Raw genomic sequence first — 22,045 nt, forward strand, 5'->3', positions numbered from 1 at the left:
ATGTGATCAAGTGCCTGTGGAAACTTATCTGAAGCCACTGCTTTAACATTTTAAATGTGCTTGTGAGGAGAAAAGATTTTAGTTAATGAAGCAAATATACTTATTTTTGGTTTCATATCTAGTATGGCAGTATATATGTGTGCTCCTCAACAGGCTCTTGCAGTTGATTTGGTTTTTACCTGTAGTAAAGAAGGCAACAAGACATAATTTCTTTTCAAAGTTAAGCTTCTACCTGGAGAATAATGAATCTTAATTTTTGAGAAGATTTCATACCTTGAGGGAAAAGGTATTTATTTACCTACTGAACACAATAAAGAAAGCAGGAAAATTATGTGCATGTGTGAGCAGTGCAGCTGCAATGCAAGGATGTGCAATGTAAACCCCACAACTGCAGGAACCAGTTGTTTTGAAAAATTATGATAACAAGGTCTTGCTGTGTAGAAATAAGGTTATGGGAGAGGTTTGTCAGTTTCCTTTAATGAATTCAGAATAGTATGTAAGGAAACTTCAACAGCTTACTGCTGTAAGTGCTGCCTTTATGAAGACATAGAATAGGTCTGATAAGGGTAGCAACTTCTGCCATGGACCCTGATTTTTCTCATGCCAAAAGTGAAACCCACTGAAAGAGTTGGTATGTTTGGGCAGATTATGGTCACAGAGAGTTACAGCTCATGAGTCCACTCATGAATAACTTCCAAGGTAGATACAATCTTATTGTCTGACTTTCTGCCAAATGGATTCTTGCTACCCAGTGCCTGACTGTGATGAAAAAATATTGTTAGTAGATGAAAAAGGAATTTATCGAAGAGGCACTTACCACATGATTAGAGCTACCAATCTCATGATAGCCTCATTAAGGCTATCAAAGAAGTCTTTCAACGCCTGACCTTGCTCCCTCATGCTCCCAATCACCAGGCCAAAGCTTATTGAGAACACCACCAAGCCAAGGGCATTCACTCCATTCACAGAGCCTGGAACAGGAACTATCTCCTCTTTCATTCGGGTGAGAGCTTCCATTGCTTCTGACACGTTGCTTATTATGGAAGTCACTGTGGATGTGTCGTTGGGTGGAATAGCTACTTTAAACTTTCTCTTTTCGTAGTTGGTTTTGAACTGTTAAAAGAAAAGAAAGATAGAAGTTCAGTGAATCATATCAAACAAAGGTTAAAATCACAAATTAAATTATTATCTAAGTAAAATGTATTATGATGAATACTTGGTTTTCCTGAAAACAACAAAAGTCCTTTTAACTTCAAAAACTAAATCTTCAGCTTTAGCTTCTGGAAATAATTTTCTCCTAAATAGACTGAAGTCAAAGATGCAAATTTGTCCTGCTCCTATATTCTGTAACAAAACTATTGACTCTTAATTTGCATTTTATATAAATTGCCATTTTTCCTAACAACAAAATTCCAAATGTTTATAGTCCTTTTTTGGCTAGTGAGAATATTTTCTTGTGCTCTGGACTTTCTTTATTTCTTCATCTTTTTGTATAAAAAAAAATGAGACTGAAGTTAGATTAAATATAACATACCTCTTTTTTCCTTTGTTATGGCAAGCCATTAGTTTATTTTGCAGAAAAAGTCACCACATTTCTTAATTAGAGAATATACTTTAAATGGTCTATACTTTAAATGGGCTATACTTTAAATGGTTCCTTTATGGAACAGACAATTCACTTTCTAAATCTTGATATGGTCCTAAATGTCTGCTTTGAAAACCAGCCTTTCACCCCGAAATGTTTTTTCGAAGAGAAATTTACAGCCTCAATATTTCTATCTGGGCTAAAAAAGCCCTGCAGCTCTGTCCTGGCTAAATTTTGTTGAACACAAAGCATACTGAATATCACTAGGATGTTCCTCATGTGTCTCAAGATGCTTAGTCCATTAAAGAATGTTGCTGTTGAGGTTATTCCACAACTTTGATTTTTTTTTTCCTTTTTTATTCTTTTTTTTTTTTTTTGAGCTACCAGGAAAGCTCCAATTATCCTTACTGATATCTGGAGACCTGTTGAACGCTTCAGAAGTACTTGAGTGAAATGAAGCAATTATGACCAAGATGGGAAACCTGAGTATCATCATCTTTCAACACCAGCCTGATTTAATGTTACTTTCATCACCTGAAAAGTTTTATGCACTCCTTCCCCATATTTGAGGTACCCCCTAAAGGCCCTAAGTCTCTCAGAATGTCAAATAAAATCTGGACATTTATAGAGGTTTTCTGAATAATATGTAGCAGACCCAAAATTCATGAGGGTCAGATGCTCTTGAGTTTTGAATAAAATTTGTTAAAATCTTTCAGGATTTGGGCTGTACAGAAGTCAGCAAAGAGCTGTGTGAGCAGTTGGCTGACAAGGAAAAGCCCAGTTCCGCTGCCTCACCCACTCACATCCAGCCTGTGATAATTCTGGTTTGATCCCTTAGTGAGACAATTCTACTTTTTAAAAAGTGTCAGGAAGCTCACCAAGCAAAAAATGTCACGATTTTTTGGGTAAAGCCTGGGGATGTGAATCAGCTCAATGGCTGTTGAAGTGTCAGAGAGGGAAGAGCACAGAGACTGGAATTACACAACCAGGGAAGAAGGGATGGGGATGTCTCTTTAAGTAACATAGGGGTATTAAAGTGTAAATGGAAAAGTAATATAAGTACTCAATAAAGTGTTTTTTATTCTGTCTTGTCAGGAATGTCAAAATACTGCCTAACAACTTACATCAAACATTGTGGGTTTTGTTTTGTTTTTTTGGGGGGTTTTTGTTTGTTTTCTTTTTTCTTTTTTCTTTTTTCTTTTTTTTTTTTTTTCTTTTTTCTTTTTTCTTTTTTCTTTTTTCTTTTTTCTTTTTTTCTTTTTTCTTTTTTCTTTTTTCTTTTTTCCCTTTCCATTTCTCTTTCTCTTTCCCTATCTTATTCTCTTTCCTGGTCTCCAGGTGTGGTAATTTTGTTACATTTCTATTTTTATTGCTGTTTTTCAATAGGAAAAAAAAACCTTAGGTGCAAATTCATTAATGCAAATGTCTGTAACTATTTTGCATTTGCAGGCACACAGATTAGATGAAAGTAGGAAAGCCAGCTGTTTAATGAGTTCTGGAACAATAAGGTCTGGAATTAAAGCATAATTTCTTATGAAATTTCCTATTAATTTCCCACTTTCCCTAGCACATAATAATTTACTTGGTTCTGAATCCCCTCCATTATGCTCAAGTTCTTCTCTCATTCCTACCTGGAAGGTCAAATCTGCGTGGAATCCACGTGGCTACAAAATTGTGGTAGGGGGGACTGAGGAGGTGTTGGGAGCTATATGGGGAAAAAGTATAATCATGCAAAGGTTTTACCTTCAAAAACCCGTGTTAGAAAAAATTTTAGGTGGTAATAAGAATATGGTTTCATTTTATGGTCATTCTGCAATTCTGTTACAGCAGGAGCATGCCTTTAATTCATTACTTAAGTCTCTTTTGGGGTATAATATGGATTTTAAGAACTCACTCAGCTAAGTCCTTTTCCATTTCAGCCACAAGAGTGGCCCACAGACATGTAGGTCTTTTCTGTTTGCTCACTTATTCATCAGATTTAAGTATTCAGAAATATTGCTACAGAAAATAATAGTTTTTCTGGAACCCCTTCCAGAGGAGGGGAGAAACAGTTTATTCAGAGTGAGATTCAAAGTGTTATTCAGAGTGAGATTCAGAGTGAGATTCAAAATCTAAGCAACAGAAACCAGAGCAACTTTATTTCCACTGGAATATTTACTAGAGCCGCTCTTTCTTCCATTATAGCTGACTGAGCACCAGGAGATCCCTGTGGATTTTCCTGCTGTGGATCTCTCTTACGCACAAAGTTTTCTATCAAAAGCCACGAGAAGTTTCGTGGTGAAGCAAAAGAAATCAAGACACAGGGAACACAAGAGAAGTATCTACTGAGGGAAAAAGTGTGAGGTGTTGGTTGAGTTTTATCCTTATTATTGCTTTTTCAAAGGACATGAAAGGCAAAACATAAGATTGCTTGGCCACCTCAAAACGTATTTTGTGTGTGTGAAATGGTGGAAAAGCCAACTGATCATAGGGAGTGACTGGATGAAGGACCACCTTCAGGATGTTAGAAATTGCTTTGAAATAGCTGAGTTAATAGCAGGGTTGATTATTACTGCTCTGCAGAGTAACTGGTGGCAAGAGTTAATTTTTTGAGCTTTTATGATATTCCTATTTTCAGCAGATCTCTATCTCAGTGGCAATCAGAGTTATCAGCTTTTAATGTACCTGAAACTGACAGTTTAATTTCACATTGTGATTCTGCTGATTCTTGTTCCTTTGCAACTTTCAGAAATAGAAGAAATTAGGCAAAATAAACCACTCATTGTAGCCTTAAGGGTCTCAGAAGAGAGAACAGAGGTCCATACACTGACAATATGTGATGGGCTAGGCAGTATCACTGAAGTCCTATAATTTTGGGAGGATATAATTTCATTAAATCTCCAGGAAGAGGTATTTTTGCCTGGTAAAATTTTAGATGCAAAATACTCATAATTTTTCCTTAAATTAATGTACTGAGAACAACTGAGGAGTAAGACAAATGCTATTTGAATGTGTTAATTTGAACTGCCTTCTATGAACAATCATATCTGCAAGTAAAATGCAAAAGTAATGAATTTCTGGACTTTTTTTACAAGACATGGTGATAATGACCAACTGGAAAATTAATTTTAATTAACTAAGCTTACTATGAAATAGACCATATAGATTTTGTATTGAATAATATGATGAATCAGTTGTTTACACTTTGGTTATTTTTCTGATTTTATTAGTGATACAAGATACCCCATCATTTGACTTGGATATATGGAAGGACTTTTGGAGAAGCAATATTATAACCTGGCACCAGCATATTCCATTGGTTTAACTTGCATAAAAGGTAATTGCAATGGTAGCTATTCTGAAAGTTCATAATTCACTGTCATAATTTACTCTGTCATTAGTACTGTCTGCGCTAAGTCTGTATGATGATGCAGCATTTGGTGAATAATGATTTTAAAAGTAACCAGTTTGCTTGAATGCAGCCCTGAAAAATTAAAAAAAGATAGAGATATTCCATCTTCTTCATTGTTTTTTTTTTTTTCCTTTGCTCTCCATATGGACATGTGTGAATGCATTCCAAATTTTCTGCATAAGAGTTGATGACACAAGTCATAATATATCTTAATCACCCCAAATTATCATGAGGAATAGACACCATATATTAGTTAGTATTCATTTCTGGATGTGTGATTAACACTTACAATTCCCTTGATAATGACAAGTTCAGGAAAGAGTATATAATTAAAAATATCTCAGAAGAAATGCAGTTATTAGATGCAGTTCTTTAGGCTTCAGCTGGCATCAAATTCTACCCATTCACACCAGAGTGACCCTCACCAAATTTTTAGGTTGATTCTGTTTCTCTTGATTTTGCAAGTTTGCTTGTGTTTCTTCTGCCCTTTGATAGACCTCCAGAGCACAGCATGAAGAACAAGATACTTAAAGCAGTATCTGCTTAACAAGCAGACTGCTCACCACTGCTCAGCCCCAGGCAAGACAGCATTTTTTAATTTAGTGAAGAAAGAGAAATGAAGAGATAGATAGTGGCCAGAGCTGAAGTATAAACCCAAAGATTTCTTTAGATCTCCCCAAATTGGGGTGAATGCAGGGGCATCGAGAAAAATTTGAACAAAGTAATCTAATTTTAGGTAAGTGCAGAATATTCACCTGCAGTCAATCTATTCAGATTCTCTTGTTACTCATAAAAATCACAAAAGCCTCATGAGAACTGTGCATAGTGAATGTCGTGACAGGTCATATGAAAACTTCCATCATCAGAAAACATGTTATTTAGATTAACAATCTGCTGTTCAACAATCAGCCTGAGAAGGCTGAGGTACCCAATGAGGTCTTTGTCTCCATCTTCATTGTCTGGCATATCTCCCCATATCTCTCAAGTCCCTGAATCTCCAGGTGGAATTTGGAAGGGCCACGTCCCTCCCACTCTAAGCAAAGGTTTGGAATCACCTAATGAAAGTGGATGGATGTGTACAGAACATGAAAAAATGCATCCCAGGATCTTGAGAGAACAAAACCACTCTCCATCATATTGAAAATTCATGTCAGTCAAGTGGAAAATGGAAATACCTGGGAAAGAAAAGGTGCAAAGAAGGAAGAAGAGGAGAAGTAAATGAAAGGGGAGGCAGCTTTGCCTCGCAGTCTTGTTGGGAAGAAACAGGAAAGGGAATTCAAAGGACCAAACAAATGAAAGAAGAACAGTAGAAAATTTAGGAAGACATTTCCTAGATGAGTTCTAATGTTCCAGTCTCCCTCCAGGACTTTGTGTCCCTGCAGCAACCTTATAAAAGCATTGCCACACTCCACTTAAAATCTCTCCCACTCTGATTATGCTCTCCATTTAATTTCACACCTCCAGCGGCTTCCAGCACAAACTAGGAAAGAAACCTGCCTAAGGATGCTGCAATACATAATGTGCACATCTGATCTACCCAAATATGAGATTTAAATGTGCAGTGCATATTCCAGTGATGATTTCCAGGTGTGTGAAGCTGTGGCATGGTGTTACACCGTTGAGTGAGGACAGCTATGAGAAGTACTGTGTTCTGACCATCAGACACGGTGTTACACAAACAGATTTGTGCCAGATGGCTCATTCCTCTTCATAAATCTTCTGAGAAACATATGAAATAATGTATGGAAACTTTTGGAAAGAAAATTGTGGGGTCAGATGTACAAAATCATCTGGATACCTAAGAATGTTACGCATACTTGTAAGCTAAGATCTTTTTTTAACAAATCTGCTACAACAAAATAACTTCTATGTAAAAATCTAGGGTTTGGTACCAAGTCCAAAAAGTAATGGTATGACAAATTTAAAATGCTGGTACTTCAGTAAATCTTGGTACTGCTGCTGAAAGTCAGTAAAAACTTTCACTGAATATGTCTGGTTTTTCTAGATTGTTTTTTCAAAACTCCCTTAGGCTTTAAAGCACAAGAGAAATACAAGGTACTTAAATGTTAACATAATCTACAGGATATCTTTAATTAAGAACATGGGTTTAGTACTGCTAGTTACTGAATCAAGTTTTCTGCTACAGTAGAATACTATAAAAATAATTTTTAAACAGTATTTCAAAACTGCTGAAGTGTTCCTATAACTCCTAAATGAAGATGTTTTCAGGAATTCAACTTTAAGTTGTATAGGGTTAAAAACAGCACTAATTTCCAGTTTAAATTTGGTAATAGTGATTTCCATTTCTTTTTGTATGTTTTTATCTTATTTAGCTCTGTTCCCACTTTTTTTTTTGTACTTGAATAGTTTCTCAGTAATTTTTTTGCTCTATATGTTGTACTCTTGATAATTCCAGCAACTCCTCCCTTCACTATGTTCATTTTGCATGAATCTATGAATGAAGAAAACTGAATATACTCGTTATCCCAAATGATCACATTCCTCTGGCCTTAGTTTGTGTCTTGGTGTTCTGTCACTTAATGTATATCCTAGAGCTGAACTGAACATTTTTGGTGTTTTTGATGATAATTTGCTATGTCAAAGAAGAAATTACTGTAACTTCTAAAGGTTTACTTCACATGTGTTGAAGAGCCACTAGGAGGTAACCAAACATGCCAACATGTGCAAGAGCTGAGTCATTTGTTGCTGTGACTTTATAATATTGTGTTGTGCCAGGGTCTTATCACCTTCTTTGGCATTTTTTGATATCCCAACACAAAGTGCTTGGACTTTCTTGTCATCTGTAAATTTAACTGTGTGGATCTTTTGGCAATGTCATTCATAAAAATATCAACTGATGTACTCCCGGCCCTTCAGCAACTTCCATTGCTATCTCCACAAATTTTAAAATTCTTGCAGTGCCCTGTGCAACGATTGTACTTTTGTCATCTTAAAAACACTACTGTTTCTCAGAAGTCAAAAAACCCCCCAAAAAAACCAAAATAAAAAACTTCAACCAAAACAAACAATAACAAAACCAACAATAAAATAGAAAAAAAAAAAAAGAAAGAGGAAATGAACAATATTATGGAAGAAAGATGGTAAAATTTATGTTTCAGAAACTTTGTGGTTTTGGTAGTAGGTTTGTTTTGTGTATTTTTCTTTTTTGTTTATTATAAGTCTCTGCTTTTCCCTTTAAGGCATTTATATCCTGCACTACAACCAAGATCAAACTAATGGCCTGTTATCTGCTTCAATAATTTCCCAAATCTTTTTGGAACTGCAGTTTGGAAGACACTTTGATTGCTTTCAAGAGCTCTAGATAATAACTTCCAAACTTGAGAGATTTATGAAAAATATTTGCTGCTACATCCATAACTTTAAGCCCTAATTATTTCATTGTTTTGAGATAAAGATCGTATCATTCCTGTACTTTATTACATTACATTCTTTGAATTTATTTCTAGTTTAGATAGAGACTTTTGCATTTCTATACTGCTCTTCTGCTTCTCTGTACTGAGTTCATCAACATCCTTGCTGAAGACAGAGGCATGGCATTTGGACCTGGGTCTAGTTTGCTTCTTAATCTTTAATCTAGAAATCTTTAATGCAGAAAGTGACTCCTTTTTACTGGTTTCTGTTTGTACAGCTAAAGATAATGCTACAATTTCTTTTCAATTCTTCTGCAAGATGTAAGTCAGCTGGATTTTGGAAAGTTTATACTTTATGCTCTTCTTGACCTCCACATTTGGGCTTTTTTATTGCTACAACAGCAACTGGTAAATAATATTGGTTCAAGATTATCTGTGAGCTCAATATGAAGCAATTAGATTATGGAAAGACACATTCTAGGTTTCATTGAATCACTAATGTCCTCATTTTAAAAAAACAATGGGACTGTTATTTTCTCCATAGTACAGCTAAGAATAAGACGAGACTAATGATAGAGGACTTTGAAAAGCAATGTAAAAAAAGCACTCCTAAGGACTTCTGCTGTAGGTGACAGGAAGATCTTCATTTGCTTTTTTTGTTAATGCCCATAAATTTTTTTCCCCTGTTTCCAACCTATGCATATTTGTCATGTGGCATCCTTGGAAATCTTCCAGTCTTTGCACAGATGGTGAATATCTCAGTATCTCCCAGTTTAACACAACACTGTTTTAGAAAAGCAGATCCTGAATTCACTCTAATGGACCTTGCTGCCAACTGATGAATTTGACATTTTGAAAAAAGTAATTTTTTGATTTGCCAAACTGTGTGGGTTTTCTTCACTTCTCCTAACAAACACTGTTGTCTCAATATGATTGAAAACAGCATAGATTTAGGTGGTTTAGTTCAGGGAATTTTTTTTTTGACATCTGGCAGTAAATGTAAGTTATGTTCCTGCTGTAAGTAGATATTCTTAAGGCAAGCATGGTTACATTTAATTTTTTACTTCTTCATGTTTTATTTGGAATTAAAAAAATTAAAAATTACCTGCTTAAAGCAAGCTTCCACCAGATTTGGAGGGAACATATTTCTGTGAAAGAGAAAAAAAAGAACATGAGAATAATATGGTAATAATTCCTTTAGTAAGGACATAGCTAATAAAAGAATTGGAGAGCTAATTTTTGAGGAATCCTAAGAATAATATGTGATTACATATTCAGTGAGTAGAGCTTTGCATGTAGCATTGGCCTGGTTAGCTTTACCAGGATAAAATGTAGGATTGGATAGGTTCTGGCAATTAGAATCTCTGTATTCATAGTTGTATAACAGGTCTGGTTATGGAGAAGTATATTAGCTAAATTACTAAATGTACAAAGCTCTATGGGCTCACTTTTAATTTTGTACTTATTAATGCATTATGAATCCAGATTAATAAATACTTTAATAATATTTAATGTATTTTGAGTTCTCAAACAATTTTTGCATTTATGTTGTCTATTTAATGATATTTATTACTTGATTTAGTCTCGTTGTGGTTATACCCAAATCTTTCTGAAGTTTGAGTATTCTGTAATAATAATAATACATACACGTGTCTGTACATTTGTTGCAGATAGGGGTTTGTTTGTTTGTTTTCCTTTGTGTTGTGAAATTCTGAGGGATTTAGAAACAGTCTAACTGAATAAATCTTGAGGAATCTGAGTGCAAACCTCTTCATGGAGGTTTCTGTAGTCCCCCTTTCTGGCAGTGTGATCCTTTCTCCATGTCTCTGTATTCTCCAAATGGGTTAGTGGAACACAAAATTTTGGTGGTTTTACCTGTGGAAAAGCTCCTGAGTTCAAAACCTCGGCTTCCCTACTCCCTGGAATGTATCTGTGACATATTAGCTCTGTAAAAGAGGAACTGCAGATTCTCTGAGCAAGGACAAAACATGATTCTACATCTGTGCCCTCTATCTCAAGCATTTTACTTGCCTGCTCCTGAAAGTCATTTCCCATTCATATAAATGGAATAAATTGAGTAGATGCAACCCGATTGGTGGCTACGATTCAAAATTAAAATAAATAAGTAAATAGGGAGTCAGGTGAAGTGAGAAAACTGTTGCAAGTTGGAAGAAATGGGGAGGAATTTGGTAATAAGGTCTGTGCTATGGAAGGAGGAAAAAATACTGATGCATATGGGTATGTGCAGATAGCAGAACAAAGGTCTTTCTTTTGAGAGAGAGAGAGGAAAAAAGAAAGAAGGAAGGAAGGGGCGGAAGGGGCGGAAGGAAGGAAGGAAGGAAGGGGTGGAAGGGGCGGAAGGAAGGGGCGGAAGGAAGGGGCGGAAGGGGCGGAAGGGGCGGAAGGAAGGAAGGAAGGAAGGAAGGAAGGAAGGAAGGAAGGAAGGAAGGAAGGAAGGAAGGAAGGAAGGAAGGAAGGAAGTGTCGGAAGGAAGGAAGTGTCGGAAGGAAGTGTCGGAAGGAAGTGTCGGAAGGAAGTGTCGGAAGGAAGTGTCGGAAGGAAGTGTCGGAAGGAAGGAAGGAAGGAAGGAAGGAAGGAAGGAAGGAAGGAAGGAAGGAAGGAAGGAAGGAAGGAAGGAAGGAAGGAAGGAAGGAAGGAAGTGTCGGAAGGAAGGAAGGAAGGAAGGAAGGAAGGAAGGAAGGAAGGAAGGAAGGAAGGAAGGAAGGAAGGAAGGAAGGAAGGAAGTGTCGGAAGGAAGGAAGGAAGGAAGGAAGTGTCGGAAGGAAGGAAGGAAGGAAGGAAGGAAGGAAGGAAGGAAGGAAGTGTCGGAAGGAAGTGTCGGAAGGAAGGAAGTGTCGGAAGGAAGGAAGTGTCGGAAGGAAGTGTCGGAAGGAAGTGTCGGAAGGAAGGAAGTGTCGGAAGGAAGGAAGTGTCGGAAGGAAGGAAGGAAGGAAGGAAGGAAGGAAGGAAGGAAGGAAGGAAGGAAGGAAGGAAGGAAGGAAGGAAGGAAGTGTCGGAAGTGTCGGAAGGAAGTGTCGGAAGGAAGTGTCGGAAGGAAGGAAGGAAGTGTCGGAAGGAAGGAAGGAAGTGTCGGAAGGAAGGAAGTGTCGGAAGGAAGGAAGTGTCGGAAGGAAGTGTTGGAAGGAAGTGTCGGAAGGAAGTGTCGGAAGGAAGTGTTGGAAGGAAGTGTCGGAAGGAAGGAAGTGTTGGAAGGAAGGAAGGAAGTGTCGGAAGGAAGGAAGTGTCGGAAGGAAGGAAGGAAGGAAGGAAGGAAGGAAGGAAGGAAGGAAGGAAGGAAGGAAGTGTCGGAAGGAAGGAAGGAAGGAAGGAAGGAAGGAAGGAAGGAAGGAAGGAAGGAAGTGTCGGAAGGAAGGAAGGAAGGAAGTGTCGGAAGGAAGGAAGTGTCGGAAGGAAGGAAGTGTCGGAAGGAAGGAAGGAAGTGTCGGAAGGAAGGAAGTGTCGGAAGGAAGGAAGTGTCGGAAGGAAGTGTCGGAAGGAAGTGTCGGAAGGAAGTGTCGGAAGGAAGTGTCGGAAGGAAGGAAGGAAGGAAGGAAGGAAGGAAGGAAGGAAGGAAGGAAGGAAGGAAGGAAGGAAGGAAGGAAGTGTCGGAAGGAAGAAAGAAAGAAAGAAAGAAAGAAAGAAAGAAAGAAAGAAAGAAAGAAAGAAAGAAAGAAAGAAAGAAAGAATTTCTTCCCTTGCAACTGCTTGATTTGGAAATAAATCCACACATCCTTTTTTAGCATTGTATGGGTTAGAGATATTGATATCACACAGTTGAAAGGAATTTGGCAACTTTATGCAATCACTGTTTAAAATTCTCTACTTTTGTTCTCTGTGAGTCTAATGTTACAATAGCTGTTGGTACAGAAAATGTGCAATATCATAGCCATACCTGATTAAATCAAGAAAGGCATCTGCTGCTGTCACTTGCACAATTTTGCCTTCTCTGTGCATGTTTTCCTTTGTACCTTTCCCGGGGTGGATGATGACCACAATGATTATGCCAATCAGCACAGCAATGATTGTAGTGCTCATGTAGTAGACTACTGCTCGGACTCCCATCTTCCCTGAGGCTTTACTATCCAGGGCAGCAATTCCTAGTGGATTTAAGCACAATGACATTCACCTGATACAGTTGAGAGTAGAGTATGAGCTAAGCATGATGAAAATAGTTCTGTGGGAAGAGTTTTGATGATCACACTTAAAGCTGCCCAAGGCAAGATATCCTTCATTTGCAGCTCATACAGTCACTGTCATAATCTTAAAGATTATTGGTCTGATGCAGTGTGACACTCCCTATATTCCAGTGAGACAATTCATGGTTTCTGCTCAATGTAGTTACCATAGTCTGAAAAATGTGCTGCACATAATTTATAATTGTAAGATAGAAAAGTGAGTACTCTTAAGTCATGTTGATAATGTTTGCAACAATTAACATGTATGAAGAGTTTTCTTTAATCCTCAATGGGCAACCTCAGAATACCTCAATACCAAATCACGGGAGTTTAATACAGATTAAATGCTGCTAGCCTGTTTCAGAAATTCCTTACCATTGCATGAATAAGCCTTTATAGCCTTTCATAAACTTTGCAGAACTTGCAACATTAATGGTAATTCTTGGCTCTATTTTGATCTTCTGTGAATATTAGGGTTCTCCCTAGGGCATCTTCTATCGTGTTTGCTCATCAGATTGCACTGATGAATGGCTGCGATGTGTTTTCTAATAGAAGGTGTAGCTCTGCCAGGGAAAGAGCTCTGAGTCTCTGAGAGGGAATGTCTCATGAGGGCTGTCAGAAATGGAAATGCTCTTTCTGTTTCCAGCAGATGCAGCTAAGTCTCATAGTTCTTCTCCTCAAAATGTCCCACTCTTCCTTCTCCTCACTAATTGCCCAATCTCCATCAGGAGGGCTGTGCCATCTGCCTCAAAGCAGATGCCTCGTGCTTCTTGTTGCAATCAAGCTTTCAAAGTGCAGAATGAAAAATGGGGTTAGAAAAGGATTTTTAGCTTTATTATCTCCTCCTATGTGGAATTGCCTAGTCCATACTTCCTTAGATTCCCTACACATTTATAGGGATGCTACCTTTGAACATATAAAATATAAAAAAAGCTGACCAACTTCTGCTTTGGGTGCCTGTCTCAGAGGAGAAAGCATTTAAAATAAGGCAAGAGGACCACAGGAATAGTATGGAAACTTGAATCATGGCCTGGCAAAACTAGAAGTTTTAAAAATTATTGTAGATATACAATACTTGGAGCTCCAGTAAAAGCACTCTAGTCCCTGATGTGGCTGAGATCAAGGATGTGTCCCAGGCTCTGATCAAATATCCAAAGTATGAAACCAATCACGTGCTTTATACTTACCCTTTCAGTTCAGCTTTTTTCATTTTCTGCCCTTTTGGCAGAGACCATTAGAGTCAGTAAGATTTGTACCCACAAAAGGAGTTGCAAACAGACATCACTAGATTCACACACTGAATTGTTTGGTTTATGTGTGTGCCATTGTAATGAAAGAACAAAGTGTCCAGCAAGAAACTGAGCATGGAAATCCAGCATTTGAAGCATTTGATCCTTCATTTCTCTACTCAGCTTTTCAATCTGCAAAACTGGATTATTATGTTCATCGTATGTTTACATTTATGATTTGAAATGCTGTGAGGAAAACGGTAAATACTAGCAAGTTACAAATAGCTTTTCAAGTTTTACAAACAGGAAGTCCTGTAACCCTCTTATTTGTGGATAGAAGATTGATTTTCTTTTAGAGTCCTCAAGTAAAGTAAATATGAAATAATGCAAATGCTGTTAGCCAAAAAAAGAAATAAAGTTAATAATTTTTGGGAAATTTAGATCTGCTATCAAACTGCACAGCACATATCTCAGACAGCATTTGTTACAAATTGTATTTTTAAAGTATTAATATGGCACTTAAAATAAAACATATGTTACAAAGTGAAAGATTGAATGTTTACATACTAGTCCAGTCAATTTAATTTTTGTAGATTTAATCAGTTTCTTTCTTTTCTTTTTCTTTCCAAAATAGCAACAATGGTCTATTTATTTTTTCATTTTGGATAAGACCATTTTTAAATTTGTTTCACAACCTGAGCACAAACAGTTAAACTGTACAGTTTAGTTGGAATGTTTGGACATGCAGAGATTTTGAATCAGTCAGCTCCCAATATGCTGCCCTTTTCAGATAATAGGACCAGAGGCTGAGCACTGTCGTTCTTAGAGGATTTGCAGGCACACCTGCCTGCGCTTTAACCAAGCCTGATTTTTTTTTGTACTTCATCCCTTATGAAGGTTGAGCCTCCTACATGCCAAAAGGCACAGGGAGTCAGTGTGGGGCAGAAAGGATTGCTGTTTTGAAGGATTAGATATTTTGATCCTGATTTTTTCTCGGGCTGATTCTGGGACTGAGTGGTGAACCATGCGTGAGCAGAATGTCAAGGAGCAGGAGTGATCTCTCATCTTTGCAAGCTGCTTTCCAGCCTGGCTTCCCAGGCTGCCCTCTGCCTGGGACTGCATTGCTCCTTGTTCTAGGCTGCTCAGTCTCATTCCAGCTCTTGCTATCGGATAATTTATTTCTCAGCTTGGACATAGGGAAGAGCAATTCCTCTCTTCTTGAGTTGTAACTGCGTGTGGTATGTATAGCAGAAAGCATTCAAAGCAGAGGGATGACAGGCCTAAGTATGAACAAAAGCTGTTTGAGGGGGAAACAAGTGCTCACCTCTGCGAGCCCTTGCTGGGGACCTGCTGGGCAGTCCCCCCTCTCACTGCAATTAATGGGAACTGGGCAAGCTGCAAAAGCTTCCAGCATACCAGCAACAACAATTGTCTAAAATAATATTTAAAATCCGTTTTTAAAACACGGGAAAACGAGAGGGGTTGTTTCCTTTGCATTTTAAGATGTTGACAAGACTCCTTAGAACTGAATGTGGCTCTGGAAAGGTCCCCAGAGCTTTCATGTGCCACAAAGCATTGTATCCTCAGCGTGTCTTTTCACAGTCAGCCAGCAAAGCCCGCATTGTCCCATTGCGGGAGATGTATGTGCCCCTTTCATCCTGCTCGCTGCTCTCTGCTCCTCACTGCTGGCTCCAGCGCCTCTGCCTCCCCTCTGCTCTGCCTCCCCTTCCCCAGGGGGCCTGGGAAACTGCGCCGTGCCACCAGTCCCCACGCACAGGGATGCTCCAGGTTGCCAAGGGGATCTGGAGCAGAGCCCCTGCAATTTCTCCCAGCGTGTGCGCTCACACAACATGAATGGGAATGATTTTTTAAGTGCTGATGGGGAGGAGGGAGGGAAGGAGGCTGGGGAGAAGGAAGGGGAGAAAAGAAAGAAGGGGGTAGGCATAAATGTGCAGAAGTGCAAAACCCCCCCAGGCTTTTTACCCTGTCTTCTTCCTTCACCTACCCCTTCCCTCTCTTGGGAAGTAACACTGTGCATGAAATAAGGACATGAGAAGGAGCTCTCCAGAGTGTCACAAAGCAAAGCTCTATTTTGTTGCTTAACAAAGATATTAGTGAAAAAATGAAAATATTTCAGAATATAGGAAAGGCAAGGAGAAGGTAAATATATAATTAAAAGAAGAGAAAGAGAGAGAAAAGACGCAGGGAAAAGGAGAAAAAAGATCTAGTTAGGAGGACTTTCTGAATTGTTAATCTGGTAGTTTTGATTGCTCACCTGACTTGATCACTGTTGTGTAAATTGGCATGAGCTATTGATTCTATGACTCATCATGAACAACTACTATATTATGAATAGTCACAATATTATGACTACTTTTATGTCAATTATATTTTATTTATGATTTTCTATTATATAAAATTCTAGGATTTACCAAATCCATATCAAAAGCATGCTGCACATAATCTATGTGTAATATTGGATTTTAACAGGGCACACTAATGCAGAGTGGCACACTAATGGTACTGTACTCCTGGAAGATCAAGCATAAAATACACTGAGCATGTTTTCTTTAGATAATGTTTAAGACAAACAGCTTTGAATCTGTTTGTTCAAGACCAAATTCCAAGGAATTGTTTTAAAAACTGGAATGTAGAACCTATGCTAGAAGTCCTACAGCTTCAAAATACCAGAATACTTTCTCCCTTTAATTAGCACAATAGAATCAATGGAATAAACTGATTTGTGCAGAACAGTCCAATGTCCTCAACAAACTATTTCAGTCTGAGATTGGAGTTTATGCCTAGTTTTCCCTATTACACTACTTGAAAGTTTCTGCCTGTAGTATTTTCCCTTTTTTTTTTTTTTTTTAAGAAGAATTAAACATATTACATAATTAAATGCAAACTGCTTTTTTCCCACAACAGTAACTGGTCAGCAGCTGGTATGCCTGAAGCTCTGTTTCTGTGTGTAAACTCCCAGTCAGCAAAGCATCCTTGGGTTTATATTTGGCTCCAAAATTAATCACTAACAAATGACAGCCCATAAATAGTAGCTTTTAAATAGGATCTCTTTTCTTACACTCCAAAGTAAATAGCAACCCTCTGAGGAAAAACAGTCATTATGTAGGATTGATTCTAGTACTTTGGGTGATTTTTTCTTTCCTCGGGGCAAGCAAGACTGACACTGGGTGTAGAGGGTGTGCATGTGAGCATATACATTTATGCATGCCTATAATTTTAGTTTGAAAATGGTTAAAATGCTCAGCCACTGCTTATCATATTAAAAGTCCCTGTTTCTGAATATTTTTGGTGCCTTTTAAAAACTTCTGACAAAACTAAGCAGTTCATGTATTTCCTTTCCTACACTAAAATTGTTGTGGTTTTAAGTGTTTTCCCCCAGCGCTTTTAGATTTTTGTTTCTTTAAAATGCATAATGCCTTTTGATGCATAACGATAAGCACTTTAAATATTTTCAGCTGGGGCTGAAATGCCCATCTAGGCCAACTAGACCTCAGGGCTGACCAAAAATAAGAGTTGTTAATGGCATTGACCTCCTCAGCACTGACAGGCAGGGGTTATTGGCCCCCTCTCTGGGAAGCTTGCTCCACAGTGCTGCCTCCTGCTCTGCGAGGTCAGCCCCTCAGCCTCCTTTTCCCCAAACCCAAAGGGCTCAGTCGCTGCTCACAGGACATTGGTAACTCCTCTCAGAAGGGGAGACGGTGTGCTCAGAGCCCAGGCGCAGGCTCTTGGCTGAGCTGTCACTGACATGGGGTTCCCATCTGTGGGCACAGCACCCAACACCTCCGGGTCAGGATTCTAACAAGATATAGCAACCTGTTGATGAAAATGCATAAAATAATGAAGCAGTTCTGAATGAGGATGTAGAAAAATCTGTCCATTCTGGTCCTTATACATGCTGACTTCTTGAAACAAAAAAAAAAGAGGATTCCTATGACCATGATGAACTCTTTCCCTATTCAGCATATCAGAATTGAATTGATGGCACTTCCTTGCCAATGGAGATTTTTATATAAATTGCCTTTAGATGTTTTGAGCTAAGTTTTTATACACAAAACATTATGAACAGAGCATCTTTTTATTCCTAATTATTTTCCTGTTTACTTTTTTATGGTCTCTTCATTAGGAAATTGCAGTTGCTTGTTAAGGTCTCCTATGGTGGAACAGCAATAATGGCAACTGTTGACTCAGGAGTGTTGCCCTAATTTTGTTCCTTTAAGGTTGTCTTTCACTCTCCTAATGAAGCAGTCTCAAATGGGCTACTCCCACCCCCTACATCCACTAAGCACTGTGTGATGAGTAAACTCTCAGTGTGAGACCATGAGAACAATCCCTTTTGTGTATGTTGATGAGGATTTGTGGAAATTAAGAACATTGTGCAAGGTCACGGTAAACTATGCTGACAGAAAATTTGTAAGGAAAACAATTAGTTAGGTAAAGGCAGTGGAGGTATTGCCCAAGTTTAATTAACATGATTAAGCACTAGAGTTTTATTCTAATAGCAGCTGAATATGTCCTTTGTGGTGCTGATCATTCAGAGAAAACAAAAGTTAAATTTAGGCCTTGACATTTGGGCCCTTCACAAGATTAGGTACAAATTTTACCCAAACTCTAGATTAGAGTTTTTTAATAATGGTAACAGTAAAATAATAAAATTGCAAAGAAAAAAGACATGAACATTTTCAAAGAACTATATGGATATAGATGAAGTTCAGCAATATTAAATCAATATGGCTAATGACTTCCTGAAGCCACTTAAAATATATGTCTGAAATACAGCCTTTTTGTATAAACTGATAAGTTGCTCCCAAATATCAATTTAACTAATCTTTGTTTAGATATTAATTTTTAGATAATGCAATTAGATATTACATTAATTTTTTCCAGTTCTGTTAAGAACAGTGGGCAAATAGAGGAAAATTAGCAGTTGTATTTGATCCAAAATTATGTGACCGTGATTAAGCTAAGCTGACTAATGAAACCCATGGCTGGGATATAGTAATGCAATTCAAAGAGCCAATTAAATGCCTAAGAATGGCTCCTAAATGAGTAGCCTTGCCCCACAGCAGCAGTCCTGCCCCATCCTTGCCCGAAAAGGATCAGCTTTGGATTTTGTAGGGTTAGTTTTTTCTGATAATTTGTCATTTTGAATTACCCCAGAACTGTGTCATGTGAACACCAGAACTTTTACAAGGGTAACAGAAGGAAAGTGGGGCAGAAAACTAGCAAACACCTGCTTTTTTAGCTACAGTTTATTCCTTAGAAGGAGAAGGTTTGTGAAACCCTGGCACAATAATGTCTGAACATCATTGAATGTTATAAATGGAAGAGGTCCAAATAATCTTTAGTGGCTTTACAGTGAGTTTTACCTTTCAGTTAACCATGAATAATAAAAGACTCTCTTGTTGTGGTTCATCACTGAGTAATGCTCTTTCAGTAAAACAGCTTCACTTTATGAAACCTAATCTTTTGTGTGTGCCTGAAAGTATTTCTTGGGCCATCAAGTTTAGCCTTCTAATACAGCAGAGAAATACATTCTAGAGTATTGGTTAAAATCTTACTGAGCTTGAGGTTCAAACCAATAGCAACTTTTATCCCAACAATTTCCATGTTTGGATATTCCACAGCCTTACTCTCTTTTTAGTTTGCTTATTTCAGTGCAAAAATAATTTGATTGGTCAATGTCCGGATGGAGACCCATGATGGATGGTGTCCCTCAGGTGTCTGTATCAGCCCTGTTTGACATTCTCATCAATGACACAGACATTGGATTGAGTGCAACCTCAGTAGGTTTGCAGATGACACCAAGGAGAGAGGTGTTGGACATGCCTGAGGAACAAGATGTCATCCAGAGGGACCTGGATAAGCTCGAGGAGTGGGCCCAGGTGAACATCATGAGGTTTAAACAAGACCATGTGCAAAGTGCTGCATCTGGTCAGGGCAGCCCTGGGTATCAGCACAGGCTGGGCATGAACAGCCCCAGAGCCCTGCCCAGAAGGACCCGGTGGGTGAGAGGCTGGACATGAGCCAGCAAAAGAAGCATAACCAGCAGGTCAAGAGAGGGGATTTTCCACCTCTACTCTGCCCTCATGAGAATCCACCTGCATGGGAGTGGAGCACTGCATCCACCTCTTGGGTCCTCAGCACAGGAGAGACCTGGATCTGTTAGAGCAGGTCCAGGGGCCACAAGGGCGTCAGAGGGACAGGGCACATCTTGTTTGAGGACAAGCCGAGAGAGTTGGGGCTGATCAGTCTGGAGAGCAGAAGGCTCTGGGGAGACCTTTCAGCACATTCTAGTACATAAAGGAGGCCTGTAAGAGACATGGGGAGAGACTTTTCAGTAAAGTCTGTTATTACAAGAAAGGGGGTAATGGTTTTAAAGAGGGCAGGTTGAGGTTGGACATGAAAAAGAACTTTTTTACAATGAGGCAGCTGAAACACTCACTGCCAGAGAGATGGTGTCTCTCCCATCCATGGAAACTGTCAAGGTCAGGATGGAGAGGGCTCTGAGTACCCTGATCTAGCTGAAGCTGTCCCACCTGATTGCATGGGGTAGGACAAGATGACCTTAAAGGCCCCTTCCAACAAAAACTGTTCTACATTTCTTCCTTTAAAATTCTTCTCTCTGTTAGTGTGAGTCACTGAGGGCAGGGAAGAATTTCATAAACCTCCCCTTTACTCTGCTTGTTCTTGCTAAAGTATTTATAAACAATGAAGTATAACACCTGGTAAAATGAAACATGTCAATATAAAGCAGTGCATCTACTGAGTGTTAATGATGCTTATATTACTAAATGAAAGCTCCTACAGGATTATGCTTTTCTGTTCTGAAAAGTGTAGTTGGCTTGCTTTTCAGGTTTGCAGTATAACAGGATACATTTGAAGAACCAGTAGGAAAGCACATTTCCTGAAACACATCTGCCTGAGAAGGACCCTGCTGCAGGGCTGTTGAGATACTCATTTAACTCTTCGCATTATTCTGTCTTTTGCTCACAGTATTGGAATGTGACAAACAATATGCTTTTTGAAGGGAAACTAGGGAGTAATTTATCTTCTTTATGTGTGCTAAGCAGAGCAGGAGGGAGATGCAAGCAGGGATTCACAGCAAGCCATGGAGCAGTGATTAGTAACAGCTGACAGTCTCAAACCAAGACTCTCTTTCTTTGGTTACTTCATTGTAATAACAGAGTACAAAGAACTGACTGTCTTCAAGCCAAGAATCAGAGACCCAGGAACACAGAAAATAGCAGCTCAAAATTTTTTTTGGTAACAAAACACTATTGCTACCTGCACAGTGCAATTCTAAAAAGACATCCTTTTATGCCCAGACACTTGAACTAAGCTTTCCTGGAAGTGAGATTTTTATGTTGGACATAAAGCTGATTATTTTCTGTGTAAGGAGTGAAAAAAATAAGTATATTTGTTTATGAAAAGGCGTAATGTAACATGGTAAATTAGTTCAGTTTAATCAGGAAACAAGTTTATTTTAGTAGCTGATAAGCCAAAGCACATTCAATTAGTTTAAATCCTAAAGTGCATGTTGTTGCAAGACTGAAATAAATATGGTAGTAACTGTGCGACTTTTATCCTATTTCCTGAGGATGAAATATTAGTTTTCATTTATTTTGAATGTATTGCCAAAAATACCTGCCTTAAGCATGAAATGCACAGCATCCTACGAAGTGATACAAGCGATAAAATTACCTTTGCTTTCTGGATGGTGCTGAGCACATTACTCAGTGCTCCATAAAAATCCCTAATGCAATTTCTCAAAATATATGTGCAAACTTTTAATTTGCTAAAATGCTGGTCTCAGTTTTGGCAGACTGTGTCAGGAGCTCTTCACAGACATGTTTTTGTATGTGCAGCACTTATTAAACAACATTCCACAAATGTACAGTGCTTCTTTTATCTGACTGGCTCTATACAGTGTAGTGAAGCTGCAAACTATTTATTCTACTAAATCACTCCTGATTTACATTAGTTGCTGCTGAAAAAATAGTGAGAAATTAGAGGTATCCATAAGTAGCTGGTAGTGCAGTCTAGTGTAAAAAATAAATCGCTTTTACATCTTGGGTATGTTAGAAGTGCCTGAAGAGACACTTAGATGAACTGCTAGAAAAATGGACACAGTTCTAGTCAGAGTGGTGCAAGATTTAAAGAATGGGAAATGAAGCTTCTCCCCTAAAAAAAGAGAGATAGACGTCTCTGTTTGTGTACAAAACTACATGGGTTTTGGGGCATGGGATTGTTCTGATCATTAACTGGTCAGAGCT

General features: G+C 38.4%; 1 protein-coding gene across 1 annotated transcript in view; it reads right to left on the reverse strand.

The window, feature by feature from the left end:
- Positions 1–22,045, reverse strand: part of SLC1A3 (solute carrier family 1 member 3) — a 65,997-nt gene that overhangs the window by 8,713 nt on the left and 35,239 nt on the right. The window contains exons 4-6 of the mRNA XM_058823268.1: positions 12,240–12,444; positions 9,453–9,495; positions 818–1,113 (exon numbers count right to left, since the gene is read on the reverse strand). Of these exons, the coding sequence (XP_058679251.1) occupies positions 818–1,113; positions 9,453–9,495; positions 12,240–12,444 (544 nt within the window). The remainder of the gene's footprint in view (positions 1–817; positions 1,114–9,452; positions 9,496–12,239; positions 12,445–22,045) is intronic.

This window comes from Ammospiza caudacuta, chromosome Z, assembly GCF_027887145.1.
Source record: "Ammospiza caudacuta isolate bAmmCau1 chromosome Z, bAmmCau1.pri, whole genome shotgun sequence".
Taxonomy (NCBI): domain Eukaryota; kingdom Metazoa; phylum Chordata; class Aves; order Passeriformes; family Passerellidae; genus Ammospiza; species Ammospiza caudacuta.